A 15,122-nucleotide genomic window follows, 5' to 3' on the forward strand; every position below is an offset into this window, starting at 1 on the left:
GCCAAACTTTTCAAGGTCTGATTGATAGGCAAGACCTGCCAGCATCCAGTCAGATCACAGCAATTTAACAGGGACAGGTTGTACTGAAGATTCAAACTCAAAGTCTTGCACTTGAAAGGAAGCAGCTTAATTGGGCCCTCAAAACAAGTGGACATTCTGTGGGGGCAAAAGTGCTTCAAGGGTGCTTCAAGAGCACAGTGTTTCTCTGATGTCAATCTGCTCTCCTCTCCTGACAGCCACAGGACCAGGTAGAGTGGAGTCATAGTTCCTGAATGGTTTCCTAGGATTTAAACTTGAAGTAGGCTTCAACTGTAGTAAAGGAAAAAAAGGTGGTGAACTAGGGCAATACCCTGAACTGGAGTGGCGGGAGGGGAAGGAAACAGCACCCAGGCACTTACTTGCATATTCTTGTGGTGTCATGGCCTGGTTGATGACGCTGGTGAAGGCTTTGATCCACTCCAGCTGGTCACTCTCTGTCTCGCAGGTGAAGAGGTATTCCCGGTCAGGGGTGACAATGGTGATGCCATAGTGCCAAGAGAAGTTGCCCTGTGTCCCTGAAGGCAATCCCTTCTGGACACTATATCCATTCTCTCTGCTGCCCACAAATACCTCACCCTTAGCAAATGCATCCTGCACATCAAGAGGGAAAGACAGTGATTTATGGAAATCCAGAAGAATCAAGGAATAATTACAATGCACCTAAGAACAGGAGAGAGTGTGTGAGGACCAGGGATGTAGCAGCAAAAAGTTTTGGAGGTGGTTGGGGAATTCAGAAGAGCAGGGAGTCTATGCTCAAAGACTGCAGTGAAAAGGAATATCTAAGGGCATAGGTCTTGAGAGGTCTGAGAGAGAAACTGGTGCTCCTGTCCCTCCATGTCACCCCTCCATCACCACCTTTACACTGCTGCCCTCCCTGTTACCATTGTTTGCAGGCAGCGAAACAAACACAGAAAGCATGTGACCTGAGTGGGATGGAAAGACTTAGAGCCCATCCAGAGCAGCTGGGGAACCTGCAAGCCACCCTAACTGAAGAGCAACTGGTTGCACTTTGACCCTGCCCTCAGCACCGTTGCCTGCAGCTGTCCAGCAGTCAGATCTCCTCCTCACCAAAGGATCCTTGAAGTACATGAGTCTGCGGTGATCCAGTGTGAACCAGCGCTTCTTAAAGGCCTCTCTCTGCTGTGAAGGGAAGAGGTGACATATGTAAGGGGACAGTGCCCTCTGCTGTGAACAGTACGAATGGATACCCAAAATTCATCCCAACCACTTGAAGCAAGCCCCTGCCTTAACTGCAACCTCCTCCTCGCCCTTTCTCAGCTGAGAGTGGGGGTCAGTATTGGGTTTTTCAGGCCCAGCTGCTGTCCCCAACTCTTGGACTGTGGTGAAGGACTCCAAAGTTGAGACAGGAGAAATCTAGACGCTAAATACCTGGAAGGTCACGCACACACAGACACATGCAGAGAGATCTGTCGCTCTGGGAGAAAGCAGGGACTCTGGCTTCATCTACTTTCACATGTGTCCTTCCCCTTCCTTTAATTCTCCCCTCCCTTGGTGCACACACACTGTTCCCACGGGTGTCTAAACAGTCAGGGGGGAATGAGGAAACAGCAGGAGAAAACATTGAGGTTGGGAAAGCCAGTGGCTCTCTGGCAGGTCCCTGTTAAGATTTTTTCTAACATAGCAGCTCACCTTGGGACCAGTCTTCTCCATGTATCCCTCCTTCAAGAAATTTCTCGTCAGACGATTTTTAATCTGACAAAAAGGCAAGAGTAACATTCACCTAGCTGTGCTTCTTTGATATTCGTTTCCCCTCTGCCCTTCCAATTCAGTCACCTTCCCTCAAATTCAGTCACCTTCTAAATTCATATTTCCTAAACTGCCTAGCCAGGAGTCACTTCTGCTTCCAAAATGCCCAGAAACACCAGAAAGCAGTGGTTTTCTGACCGCCACAGGCCCTTTTAAATGTTCATTCTCATCCCTCTATCTAGACACTGCAATTTCCACTTCTGTACCTGGGGTTATATAAGTAACTAATGAGCTCCTTAATCACATAAGCAGTGGGAGACTCAGCACTGTGCTCTAGTGCTGTCTTACCTCATTATCGCTGGCAATGGGAAATGCTACCTTCAGATAATGGAACTGCACAGAGCGAATGGCATTGAACCAGTCCACTACCTCCTGAAAATGGAAAAGGACAGGATAGAAAGCTTAGCCAGAGCAACAGTGAGCCACCTAAATTCACCTAGCCCTATGTTAACTACAAATGCAGTCAGCTCTCCTTCCCCAGCACTCTCAGCATCTCCCTCATTTGCAGACAGCCAGCACAGAATCACAGAGTCACAGAACATGCTGAGTTGGGAGGATCACAAGGATCATCGCATCAAACTCTTAGCCCTGCACAGGACCATCCCCAAGAGTCGCACCATGTGCCTGAGAGTATCATCCAAACACTTCTTGAACTCTCTCAGCCTTGGTGCTGTGACCACTTCCCTGGGGAGCCTGTTCCAGCACCCAAACACCCTCTGGGTGAAGAACCTCTTTTTAATATCCAACCTAAGCCTCCCCTGGCACAACTTCAGGCCATTCCCTCACGTTCTGTCACTGGTCACCACAGAGAAGAGATCAGTGTCTACCCCCCTTCTCCCCCTCATGAGGAAGTTGTAGACTGCAATGAGGTCTCCCCTCAGTCTCCTCTTCTCTGGGCTGAATAGACCAAGTGCCCTCAGCCACTCCTCATATGGCTTCCCCTCAAGGCCCTTCACCATCTTCGTTGCCCTCCTTTGGACACTCTCTAACAGATTAATATCTTTCTTATATTATGGTGCCCAAAACTGCACACAATATTCAAGGTGAGGCTGCTCCAGTGCAGAGCAGAGCAGGACAATCCTCTTCCTCAACCAGCTGGCAATGCTTTGCCTGATGCCCCCCAGGACACGGTTGGTCGTCCTGGCTGCCAGAGCACTGCTGACTCATGTTCAACTTGCTGTCGACCAGGACCCCCAGGTCCCTTTCCATGGCACTGCTTTCAAGCATCTCATTCCCCAGTCTGTATGAACACCCAGAGTTGCCCCATTCCAGGTGCAGAATTCAGCGCTTCTCCTTGTTGAATTTCATATGGTTGGGGATTGCCCAGCCCTCTCATTTGTCAAGGTCTCTCTGCAGGGCCTCCCTGCCTTCGAGGGGTTCAACAGCTCCTCCCAGTTTTGTGTCAGCGGCAAACTTGCTTAGTATCTCTTCCAATCCTACATCCAAGTCATTTATGAAGATGTTGAAGAGCACAAGGCCTAAGATGGAGCCCTGTGGAACTCCATTTGTGACAGGTCACCAGTCTGATGTCACCCCATTCATTATCACCCTCTATGCTTGACCCATGAGCCAATTGCTCACCCGCCACATGATGTGTTTATCCAGCTGTGTGCTGGACACTTTGTCCAGAAGGATACAGTGAGAGACAGTATCAAAAGTTTTACTGATATAATTAAAAAAATTATATCAAATGGCTTTCCTTGATCAACTAGGCGGGTTATCTTGTTACAGAAGGAAATCAGGTTTGATAAGTAGGACTTTCCTCTCATGAAACTATGCTGGCTGTGACCAGTGACTGTATTGTCTTTCAGGTGTTTCTCAATACTTCCACAACTTTCCCAGGCACTGAAGTGAGACTGACAGGCATGTAGCATGGCTGACCTGTTCCCCACATGCACAGGCAGCACATCTCCACATGGTCTACAGCAGCTCCTCCCACACAAACCAACTCAGCCAGTGCTCTTGCCCTGCTCCCTGCAGCAAAACTCTCCCACAGATACACAAACGCAGAGCCAGAACCCTCGCCCTGTTACCTACAGCAACTCACACACCCCATCCTACCCATGTTTCACACTATTTAATATCAGCAGCTTCTCAAAGCACCTCATTGGCTTTGCAATGTTTGATGCTAAAACCAGATACCTTTCCACTTTCATGGTAGACAAATATATTACGGGTCTTGTTGTCTTTGAGATAGGTGATCTGCAGGCCATTGGGGTTCCCAATCTTCTCTGGTTGGAACGTAGCATTGATGACATCTATTTTTACATTAAGTTTGGGTTCTTTGGCCTGAAAACAGAATGGCATTGATCACACATGAGCAATCTAGAAGAGACCTGAGCTATTGACTAAGTGGGGCAAGGCAGGGTCAGAGGATTTTAAAAAGTAATAACTTACCCTTCCCAACAAAATGTATCACACACCCCCTTCACTATGTGGTGTGCTCAAGACCAAACAGTGTCCCAACCCACCCAATTTAGATTTGAGCTGTGCCTACTCTGGAAGTGCCAGTGAAACACTGAGAGTGTTTTTGACTTTACAGCTGAGCCAGTCTAAAGGCTAACTGACCTCAAAAGGAAAGAGCCCACTCTTTGAATCATAGAATCCTAAAAGCATTTGGGTTGGAAGAGACCTTTAAAGGCCACCTAGTCCGACCCCGCCTGCAATGAGCGGGGAACTCTTCAACTAAATCAGGTTGCTCAGAGCCCCAGTCCAGCCTGACTTTGAACTTTTTCAGATAGAGTATCCACCACCTCTCTGAGCAATCTGTTTCAGTGTTTCACCACCTTCATTGTAAAAGAATTCTTCCTTATATCTAGTTTAAATCTATCCTCTTTTAGTTAAAAAACATTATCTCCCTTATCCTATCACAACAGGCCTGCTAAAAAGTCTGTCCCCATCTTTCTCATAAATCCCCTTTAATACTTGAAAGGCCACATGAAGGTCTCCCCAGAACCTTCTCTTCTATAGGCTGAATCCCAACATTCTCAGCCTGTCTTCACAGAAGTGTTCCATCCCTCTGATCATTTTTGTGGCCCTCTTCTGGACCTGCTCCAACAGGTCCATGACCTTCCTGTGCTGAGGGCCCCAGAGCTGGATGCAGTGGTGGGGTCTCACAAAGGTGGAGTAGAGGGGAAGAATCACCTCCCTCAACCTGCCTGTCAGACTTCTTTTGGCACAGCCCAGCTTATGGTTGTCTTCTGGGCTGCAAACGCACGTTGACAGCTCATGACCACATTTTCATCCATTATTCCCCTCATCCCTCTCTTCAGGGTTGTTCTCAATCCCTTCATCCTCCAGCTGGTATTGATACCAGGGATTGCCCAACTCAGGTGCAGGACTTGGCCTTGTTAAACCATATTGGCCCACTTCTTAAGTTTGTCCTAGTCCCCTCTGGACATCTCCTGCTCCTCTCTACCCTGAGGCATCCCCTCCTTTGTGACAGTACATTAGCACTTGCCCCACTCATTTCAGGGAGATGAACAAGCAGAAAAGTAACCCTTCTCAAAACCAACCAGCGAACAGGTTTTCGCCAACTTGGCTCACAATGGGGTGAGGTTGGTTCCAGGGATGGTGCAGGATTACATATCCAGGGAAATGGTTAGGGATGAAGTGAAAGATCAGTCCTTTTCTCAGCGATGAGGGAAGCACAAAGGGAAAACATGAGGAAATGTCCCCCTGACAGTGGAAAGGGGACCCCTCTCCTCTGTGGCATTTCTGTTATCATCCCCCAGCTGGGCTAAGCAAGGCAACCTCAGACATGTGCACAGGAAATCAGAACATCTCTGTGACCCTGCTGCTCTGGGTGGAGTACTCACTGAGGTGGGAGTTGACCACCATACTCACATCCTGCTTGGTGAAATACTTCAGACATCCCTCTCTCTCAGACAAGAGGAACTTGCGGGGTAGGAACTGCCCATTGTCTCGACCTCGCTTCCAGAGGATGCCTTCCTTCACCCCTAGGAGCAGAAAAGCCGCTTTTAATAGCACCTCCCATGAGCACTGTAGGCATCAGAGAGCTGCACACAGCCAGGGGTCCCAGCCACCCCTCTGGGATAAAGCATATGATGGACTATTGCTGAGAACAAACACTTGACAAGTGTCACCTCTGACTTACAACTGAAGATGGTGGTGTTCCTGGGTTTGCAGCCCAGATAAACGCTCACCAAAAGACATTTCCAGATTCTTCGCACCTCTTAGTCTTTCTCTCACTGCTGCCTCTGAGCATGAGAGCTGTCTCCTGTGAACACCAGAGTCCTGGCCCATGCAGACTCTGGTGTGGGCCCAGAACTCTTCCTACTTGACTTTGCAGGCCTTTGGGCTGCAGCACCCTTTGTTGTCACAGCACTGGCAGTGACATTTCAAAGCCAACAGCCATGGTTAGAGAGGGTGGCATGCAATAGGACAGAAATTCCTTACTGCAGAGGTCTGTCTCCATCAGGACATCAAATGCCTTTGAAAAATTCCAGCTGGTAATACCAGGATTGGACGCAACCTGTGCCAGTGCTAGCCTATGCTTCCTACAATTTAATCCCCCCAAAACAATGCCCAGTAAGTACCAGTTTGGTTCTCTCAGGAGTACTTGTGGGATTTGCAACACTGACACTTCATGATGGTGGGAAGTTTCCAGCAAAGGCAACAGTCAGGACATTTTGATGCTGTGCTCTGCTCTTACCATCAGAATACGGCAGCTGTTTTCCCAGCTCGGTGAATTCTTTGCGTTCATATTTGGCCCGTATCCACTGTTCTCTCAGCACTCTAAGGAGACAGGTGACAGGTAACTCAGAAACAAACTAGAAGAACTGACAGAGAATTGCCCTTCCCCCTTCTGTATGCAGCAACTTACTGGCAGTCATTGTAGGTTGGCTGGTAATAGTAAATAGGGATGTGAGCTTCATATGTGGCTTTAGTCACAGCATTCCCATGCTTGGCCAGAAACTGCAGGGTTAGACAGAGAGTTAGTGCTTTGCCTTTGATGCAGACTCATGTGGACCTTTTTCTTTTCTAACTCACTACAGGGCTAGATGCATATTTAGCTCTAATGGAGCATTCTCTTTCCCCTCCGTTGCAACATCCCAGCAGTCTGGCTACAGGGAGGTGGGTCTCAAAGGTCTCATCTACTCTCAGACGTTACACTGATTGCACCTGAATCAACAGCATGCCATAAATGTCACTTCCGTGGGGCTGGATGTACACATGTTCAGTGGGTTTGCTGCCATGCCCCACATCTCCTGGAGAGTTCAACAACAGCTCTGCAACGCCATCTGAGAGGATATTCCAAACCTCTTAGGTCCTCTTCCAAAGAGCAACAAGATACAGATTATTTTCTTTGGATCTCCAGAAAATATTTTCAGTCCCCTGGAGATTAGTGAGTTGAGGGGACTGTAACGGGGAGAAGTCAAGTTTCTATAAATGCCACTTTTCTCAAAAAATCATATTATATCTGGAAACTCTTCGCAGAGAATGGAATTGCCCAAGATTTTCCCCTTGGACTGTTGAAATCAAAAGGAGACATTGAGATTGGATGGTGGTGGCAAGTGAAAAATAAGTAACCTCGAGCAACAACGACCCTTAGCCTTATCAAGATACATTGCAGAAGCTCTGCCTTTGCCATAAAGTAACAGGGCACAGGGAGGCACATAAAGCAAGTGCATCCTCCCTCTCCCTCATTGAGTATCAGGAGCATGAGTAGAAAAGGAACAGATTAAATCAGATTACATCTCCAACCCTGTGAGGCCAAAGGGCTAATTTTTCCAGGACACTTGGTGTATAGCCTAGCCCCAACCCACCTAATGCACCAATGGGGATAAAGATCTCACCTGCACCTGAGCATCATCCCAGTGGTCCATCTTCAGAGATTTGACTTTGCTGATGCTAGGGATGTTGCGATGAATTCCTGAACAGCTGAGGCATATAAAGACACCCAAAGTAGAGGATGCCCAGTCAGGATCTGACAGTATAAAAAAGGGTATGACTAGAAGTGATGAATTTCCCTGGCAGATATGCCTCACCTGAGAATGTAGTCCTGAGAAACAGAGAGCTGGGTGATTACAGTTTCATCTGAGCTGATTAATTAACACCCAAGGTACAGATGCCAGTCAGGAAAAAACACAGCTATTAGTCCCTCATTCTCTCTGTTTCAACCACTTTGTCTGAATCTTTATTAATGTATACCTTGAAAAACTTCAAAGTGCTCCCTTTGTGTAAAGGGTCACCCAAGATGAAAATGAAACCACCTCTGGGAAAAGACTCTAGGAGTTGTTTAGTGCATCATAGCAAACCCCCAACAGCATTTTGTTCAGGAAGTGGAAAACAACCTCAAATCTAAAATTTTCCTGGAAGAATTTAATAAGATAAAATGGTACTAATTAGCCCAGTCCTAATTTGGCTTGAGTGCTCCGTTTGCGGGTTTTTAGCAGCATTTGTAGGACCTCAAACTGGGTACCCTTTTGAGAGGGCTAGCCCTTCAGTAAATATAATCTCCTAGGCGAGTGTGGCAGGTTGTCAGTTCAGAGCTGAGTCATGGAGGAGACAATGCCCTCCTGAATCATGCCTTCTTTCTGGAGAAGTTAGGATTTCACTGGGAGCTTTCCTGTCAGGTCCTGACTGGGCATGACCTTGATTTGTATTTGAGATCTAACATGACTACAACCCACAGCGCTGCAGCTATGCAGCCCCTACTTATCTAGCACTCCCACATCCCTGTCCTTCTTCCCACCAGTGCTGTTGCAGCATCTCCTTCCTGCTCCCTTGCCAACACACCTCCAGGGAGAGGAAACGAATATCCAGAGCAATGTCTTCCCTTCCTCTCCACCCCAGGCTCCTGTGTAGTTCAGATAGCCAGCATCAAACAGCTGCTAGAGACCAGCCCCAGCTCCTTGCTTCCAACTCTTCCTCCAGCATCCTTCGACGACTCACCTGGCTTCCCACAGTCTGCGCACAAAGAGTTTTCTGCTCTTTTCCACACCTCCTTCAGGGCCCTCATGCTCCGCTCGTTTCCTCCAGCCATCATCTCCTAATGGTATCCCCGCAGGCAGGGCAGGACAGGGCCAGGAAGGCAGCTGCCTGTGCCTTATGCACCTGCAGGCCAACGCAGTGGGTTGCCCAAGGGAGAAGGAGCCACCAGAGGGACAAGCTCTGGCAGACGGAGGGAAAAGGGGAAGGTAAGAAAAGCCTTAAGGTTAATGGAAAGGGTACGAAGGCCTGCCGGTGCACCTGAGCCGGCTGAGCACAGGCAGGGGCAAAGAGGCTGGAGGCTGAAGTGCACCCAGACTGTGAGTGAGGAGGAGGAGGAGACCTGCCCCATGGGCGTGGAGGGAAGTGCAGCAATTAACCACAGAACTGGTTTTTCCGCATTTCTGCTGGCGAAAGGACAGGCCAGGAAAAGAGCACAAGCAGCAAGCGAGCTGATAAAGGAGAGCTGGCTCTGGACAAGTGGCCGCCAGGCTGTGACAGGACTTGTGTCAGGACTTGTCACCCTCTGTGGGCTGGCAAGGGTTGGCTTTGGCTGCCCCTACAGCACTTCAGGAACTTCTTCCAAAGTCAGCTGGCCAACACAGAGGCATTACACTCATTTTTAAGGCAAGAACTGGGGGGCAATAAAGGTTCAAGAGTTCAGCCAAAGTCACTCTTAGCCGTCAGCCAAGAACATGGCAGTCTTGATGCCCCCACGAATTCGTGCCAGTACCTTTCACCACTACTACAAAAACCACAGCAGTCCAGCCAGGTCCTGCACCAGGTCCTGCATCTTGGATACTCGGTGTCAGAGCCGTCCCTTGCAATTGCCTTCCCTGGCTAAGAAGAGCAGCACAGGCATCACTAACACCAAGCAATGACAGTAGCTCAGAGCTTTATTGAAGTATGTTCAAATGAAAAATTGCAAATTTAAACTATTTAGAGGAGTGACCCTTATTAAAGAGATGTATTTTTAAATCACTCAGGAGCGGCGGAACAAATCTCAGGGTGTGAGATCGGGTGCTGCACTGGCACGTCCGCACCGGGAAGTGCCATAAAATCTTTTGCTAAGAGGGAGGTGGAGTGGAGCTGGAGGTTCCCATGCTTGACGCAACCCCCTGTCCACTCTAGGTTGGATGCTAAGGCCGGGAACAGGGTCTAGGGAAGTCCACGATCCTGGCTACTCTCTCCTGCTCGAGCCAGAGGGCGCGGGCAGGCGGGGCCGTCCCTCGGGCCCCGCGGCGGCGGAAGGGGCGGGCGGCGGCGGCGGCAGCGTGGTACCGTCATGGGCCGCAAGAAGAAGATGAAGGGCCCGGGCGGCCGGGAGGGGCGGCTGGTGCTGACTTTCGACGAGGAGAGGCGGAGGTGAGGCCGGGCGGGCCAAGGGCGAGGAGGGGGGAAGGAAGGCATCCCCCGGGCGCTAAAAGCCGGGGGGGTGCTCTGTGTTGCCCGCGGCAGGGAGTACCTGACCGGCTTCCACAAGCGGAAGGTGGAGCGGAGGAAAGCGGCGCTGGAGGAGATCAAACGGAAGCTAAAGGAGGAGCAGAGAAAGATGAAAGAGGAGGTGAGAGAACGGTCTTGTGTTCCCCCCTCTCCCCGCCGTGGTGGGCTGGGAGCGGGGCAGGAGGGGCGGCAGAGGCACCGCAGTGACCTGTTTCCATCTTTCAGCGGCACCAGGAGTACCTGAAGATGCTGAGCGAGAGGGAGGAGGCGCTCGGTACGTGCTGGGCCCTCGGGTGGGAAGAAAGAGGGATGCCTGTGGTCCTGGGGTGATAAGGGCTGGGGCAGGGATGCTCGCCCGTTGTCCCGAAACAACAGCTGCTCGCTCCTCCCGTGTCCCCCTGGGAAGCTGGGCAGCGATCTGAGCAGTGACCCCACAGCCCTCTGGCCCTGGGGGCAGGAGGTCAAGTGGATTGTACAGAAGGGAAGGAGGCAGGAGGGCATCTCCAAGGTGTTCACCCAGGTCCCCACAGCAAGGAGAATGAGCTTGCCCTCCATGCCTGTAGTGCTGGTGTTCAGGCCCTGCCTGCGATGGCTGGGTGTCACCCCTCCCCAGCACAGTGCAGCAGGAATAAGTGAATGTAAATCGTGACAAGTTGGGCACTTTGCAGTGCAGGATTTCTTTGTCTTCCCAGATGAGGCTGATGAACTGGAGCACTTGGTGACATCTCAGACAGAGTCTGTGAACATCGACCACCCAAACCACATCGTAACAGTGACCACCATCAGTGACCTCGACCTCTCAGGAGCACGCCAGCTGGGACTGACCACCCCTGTGGTAAAGTCTCTTGCTACCTCTCTGATTGTATCAGCTTGTAAACATTCTTGGGGCTGGCTAGTGCTCCCTGAATATACCTAAAGACTTGCAGCTGGCTGGGAACAGGGATGAAAAGGGAAACTCATAACTTTCATATTTTTCCACAACTTATGTTGGGCCTCTAAAGAGGAAGAAATGTCCTCTGTGAATAGTTCACTCTAAACTCCCTGGAATCCTTTGTTTGTCCCACCTGACCTTGATTAAGTGAAAGGTGGCACAGGGCTGGATGACAACATTGTACTATTTTAAAAGCAGATACAACACAACAAGCAGCAAGATTTCAGACTTTGCTGCATGGACTGTCCTCAACCTCTTTCCTGTGTCCTGTCCAGAAAAATTACTGTTACTGTTAGGAAGGATTTCTTTCTCCATGCTTCTGTGCTTGGACCACAGATAAGGAAACCATTTAGTTCTGGTTGTGGTTGCTTTTATTCTCAAAATACATTGTAACTGAGATCTTATATTTGTTTTATAGAGACTCTCAGGTACTGGTTGACTTGATCTCTTTTAATCTTCATGACTTGTGGCTTGATTTGAGCTCTTTGGGGAAGTGTCTGTGTTAACCTTTTACATTTGTAAGGTCATCTTCTAATCTGAAAATCCACTTACAGAGGTCTTGATAGTAATTTAAGAAAAAAGCTGAGACCTTTGCTTCATAATTTAGACTTCAATTGCATGGCCATTAAGATCATGCTGAAGTTTTAGTATCTTAGGGTGGATTACTGTAGGTCACTGGTTATCCCTTTCCAAGGGACTGCGATAAGAAACCTTGAGACTTGCATAGCAAGGGATGTGGAGAATTAAAAAGTCTTCATCTGTGACTGGGCGGTTCACAAAACAGGATGAAACCGAAAAGTCAATGGAAATGCCAGAATCACAAAACTGTTTTCTTTTTAAGGGAAAAAGTGATGGATCAGAAGAAGAGAAAGAGAAAGGGGAAGAGGTGGCGAACAAGCCTGTAATAGCAATGCCCAAGAAGTCCAGAAACCCCTTCCTGTCTGACAAGTATGTATAGATTCATTCAGGCTTTTGCTGCTCTTAGTCTCTGGAAGCTGATCCAGCGGCGTGGCTGCAGGAGGGGATGCGGTGCTGCCCAGTCGCTGCGGGCAGGAGCCAGCAGGGGCCGCTGGCGGAGCATAGGCTGCCCGAACGCTCTGGGCCCATCCCGCGGGCTCTGGTGACAGCGGCTGGAGGAGGAGAGTGGGCTTCGTGCTCTCCTCTTTACCTAGTCCTTCGTCTCGGCACATTCTACAGGATGCAGAACTTCTCTCTAGGGCTGAAGGTCAAAAGATCTTAAAGCTGAAAGCTTTGGCGTTCTCCACATTTTTCAGTATCCAGGTTTTATTACTACTCTGGGGATGTGGAGAATTACTTAAATCTGTAGTGTCTGGGCAGCCCACTGATCCCAAAATTAATTTTGGTTGTTACTGCACATGGAGGCTTGCAAGTTTCCTGCACGGCTTGGAGTTCCTCTCAGGCATGCCACGGCTGGCATCCTTCCCTGCAGAGTCACACAGGGCTCTTCTGCTATTGTTGTGGTGTCACCTTGTTTCTGCAGCCTTTAGTCCCCAAACATTTTTCTCTTTCTGCCCTGCACAGAATCTCTGCTCTTACTGCCACGCTGCACATGCACAGCCGGAAAAAGACGAAAGGAAAGAGATCCCAGCGTGGGCAAGGTCCACGGAAGAAAATCCAGAAGTCCGGCACGGGGCGAACCACCAAGACTCAGCGACGGAGACTGACGGGCAAAATGGGCCGTGACCAAGACTAACAGAGAAACTAATGTTCAAACCACCAGCTAGGACAGTGCTCCACATCTGGCCTGCTGCTCTTTGGGGCCCTGTTGTTGTGGGCAAGCAGCTTGTTTACTTGGTGCTCTGACCAGCAGTGAGCCCAGTTCAGCCTTTCTTTAGCCTCCGGAGCACTGGCCAGGGTGACTAGACACTCTTCCGATTTATTTCTGCGCTATCTCCAGCTAAGTGTCTGAGTGCCACAGAGTCTCTTGAAAACTTCTGCTGAGGGTCACATTTGCTATTTGGTGTAACCCTTCTGTCCTTGGGCCTCCCCTTTCAGAGCTGATATTTGGCTTTGTCAAAGAAAAGGATCTAGGGCAGAGTGCAACAGGCACATCATCACCAGGGCAATTTGAGAGACTCGGAAGAGCTTTGCTTCCACTCCTGCATCAGTGCTCTGGCATTTCTGCTGTGCAGTAAATCCTTTTTCCGTGGAGACATGGTGTCATCTTGACTCATGCGTTTCTTCACCAGTGCCACACCTGAATGCAGGGGTGCTTTTTGTTTTGTACCTGTGCCAGGTGAAGTTGGGTAACTTTTTGAATAAATCTGAAGTCATTTTGCTAAGAAAAAAACCCATTCGTGACTTATCTGAAGCATAACAGGAGCTGTGCTAATGCCAGTACCAGCTGGAAAGAGAGGGAGGTAATTCCTGGTGCTTAAAGGATATTGAAATCCACTGGTGCTTGGAAAATGGAATAGCTAGGAGCTATTTCTGTGGTAAGGCAGAGCTAGCCAGAGCAGGAATGGCTCATTCCATTGTCTGCTGAATATGCCGATCTTAACTGCGATAGCTCAGAGGAGTATGAAATGCCCTAATGCCCTTGCTGTATGTGGGTGGCCCTCTCCAGGGTGGGAGTGGCAGAGGCTGCCCTTGCCCTTTACCTCAGGGCTGCTGCAGTTGTTAGCAGCTAATTGCCTTTCTTCTTAAGACTTAAGTGTATGCTTTTTACTGTGGTTGCATTTGGCGGGTAGGGGGAAAAAAAAATGTTTGCGTGGCCGAGACTGAGGAATACTGATGGCAAAACTCTGAGTGAATCCTCTGAGGAGAGTGAGCCCAGGCAGCATGCTGGCCTCTGTCCTGGAGTATTTGTAGGAAATGGCCGTTCTGCCTCTGTCAGCCAGGCCTCCTCCCATGCCATATGTGTACTGGCAAGGAAATGACAAAGAAAGAAAAGGCCTCTGTGTCCAAAACCCACACCAAAAAAATTTGGAACCCAGAAATGGACAAGTAAATAGATTCCTCATGCCAGAAATGGAAGGGAAAAGAGCAAACCAGTGCCTGAGGATTTGTGGAGGAACATCAGAACAGTGCTGATGGCCACCAGCCACTAAAGCAAATGGCACCATCCTCCATGTATCTCTCCATAGTTTCTTGGAGAAACTATGTGTGCACACACAAATTCTTCAGTGTGTTGAGGAGAGTACAATCTCAACACTGACAGCAGCAACACAATTTCTGCTAAAGAGAGAGTTCTGAAGGGAACTGTGTGGCTCACGTGCATATGGTAAGGAAAGGGGTCCTTTTGCACCTCCCTTTCCCTTCTAAAGAAGGTAAATGCTGGGGAAGTGGACACTGTTATCCCATGTGCCAGAGGTTCCTTGTGTGCTTGGATTACAAGTCCCATCCTGGGATGAGTTCTTAGGCACTAGTGCTGCATGATCTCAGTCACATCATTAAAGTGTGTGTGGTTTCCTTGTCTCCAAAACAGTTCTTAAACACTGCCTTATAGACCACTCCAGAAAGGGTAAGGGCTTTAATGCATGACCATAATCTATCTACCTGTCTCATTTGGGGCCATTGTGTGTTTCAGAGATGCAAAAACAAAACTCAGGCAAGGCCAAAAGTCTGATGCTGGACTAGATCTCATCCAAAGTGTCCAAGAGGTGCTATGTGTGGAGAATAAAATATTTCTTGTTCTGGTTTGGGAGTTACATGCTCTAGGGTGTTCTGTGTTGTTTGGTTTGAGAGGGATGGAGGAGAGAAGGAGAGGGAAGTTCTGTCTGGAGAGGTGTACTACACCAAGGGGACTGCAGCTCAAAGCTAGAGGACAGAGTGTAACACCGTTGGTCTGGATTTTAAGGCAGCTTTCCCTTCTCTCCAGGATGTAATGCCTTTGTGGAGTGACCATTGTCAGAAGGTGCTTCCCCATCCAAGCATTTTGCTCTGGACCTGGGAAGGTCACTGTAAAGGAAATGCACCATCTGTCTCAAATCTGCTGGAGTGTGGACTCTGGAATATGGGTCGGTTG

The 15,122-nt window shown here is 49.2% G+C and overlaps 2 protein-coding genes across 2 annotated transcripts; one reads left to right on the plus strand and one right to left on the minus strand.

Annotated features, from left to right (window-relative positions):
- Window positions 1–169: 169 nt before the first annotated feature.
- Window positions 170–9,062, minus strand: LOC113959368 (arf-GAP with dual PH domain-containing protein 1-like). Its single transcript, XM_027668331.1, has 11 exons — window positions 8,725–9,062; window positions 7,626–7,756; window positions 6,653–6,744; window positions 6,482–6,564; window positions 5,653–5,765; window positions 3,949–4,095; window positions 2,095–2,178; window positions 1,690–1,752; window positions 1,108–1,179; window positions 399–630; window positions 170–309 (listed from the first exon to the last, which is right to left on the minus strand). Exons 1-11 carry the CDS (start codon window positions 8,816–8,818, stop codon window positions 281–283), a joined length of 1,140 nt encoding a protein of 379 aa, XP_027524132.1. The 5' UTR covers window positions 8,819–9,062; the 3' UTR covers window positions 170–280.
- Window positions 9,063–10,012: 950 nt separating this feature from the next.
- NOL12 (nucleolar protein 12) lies at window positions 10,013–13,445 on the plus strand. The gene is made up of 6 exons (XM_027667530.1): window positions 10,013–10,125; window positions 10,219–10,324; window positions 10,429–10,477; window positions 10,896–11,038; window positions 11,976–12,082; window positions 12,677–13,445. Exons 1-6 carry the CDS (start codon window positions 10,046–10,048, stop codon window positions 12,846–12,848), a joined length of 657 nt encoding a protein of 218 aa, XP_027523331.1. The 5' UTR covers window positions 10,013–10,045; the 3' UTR covers window positions 12,849–13,445.
- Window positions 13,446–15,122: the final 1,677 nt, after the last annotated feature.

This window comes from Corapipo altera, unplaced genomic scaffold, assembly GCF_003945725.1.
Source record: "Corapipo altera isolate COAL_440 unplaced genomic scaffold, ASM394572v1 1, whole genome shotgun sequence".
Lineage (NCBI taxonomy): Eukaryota > Metazoa > Chordata > Aves > Passeriformes > Pipridae > Corapipo > Corapipo altera.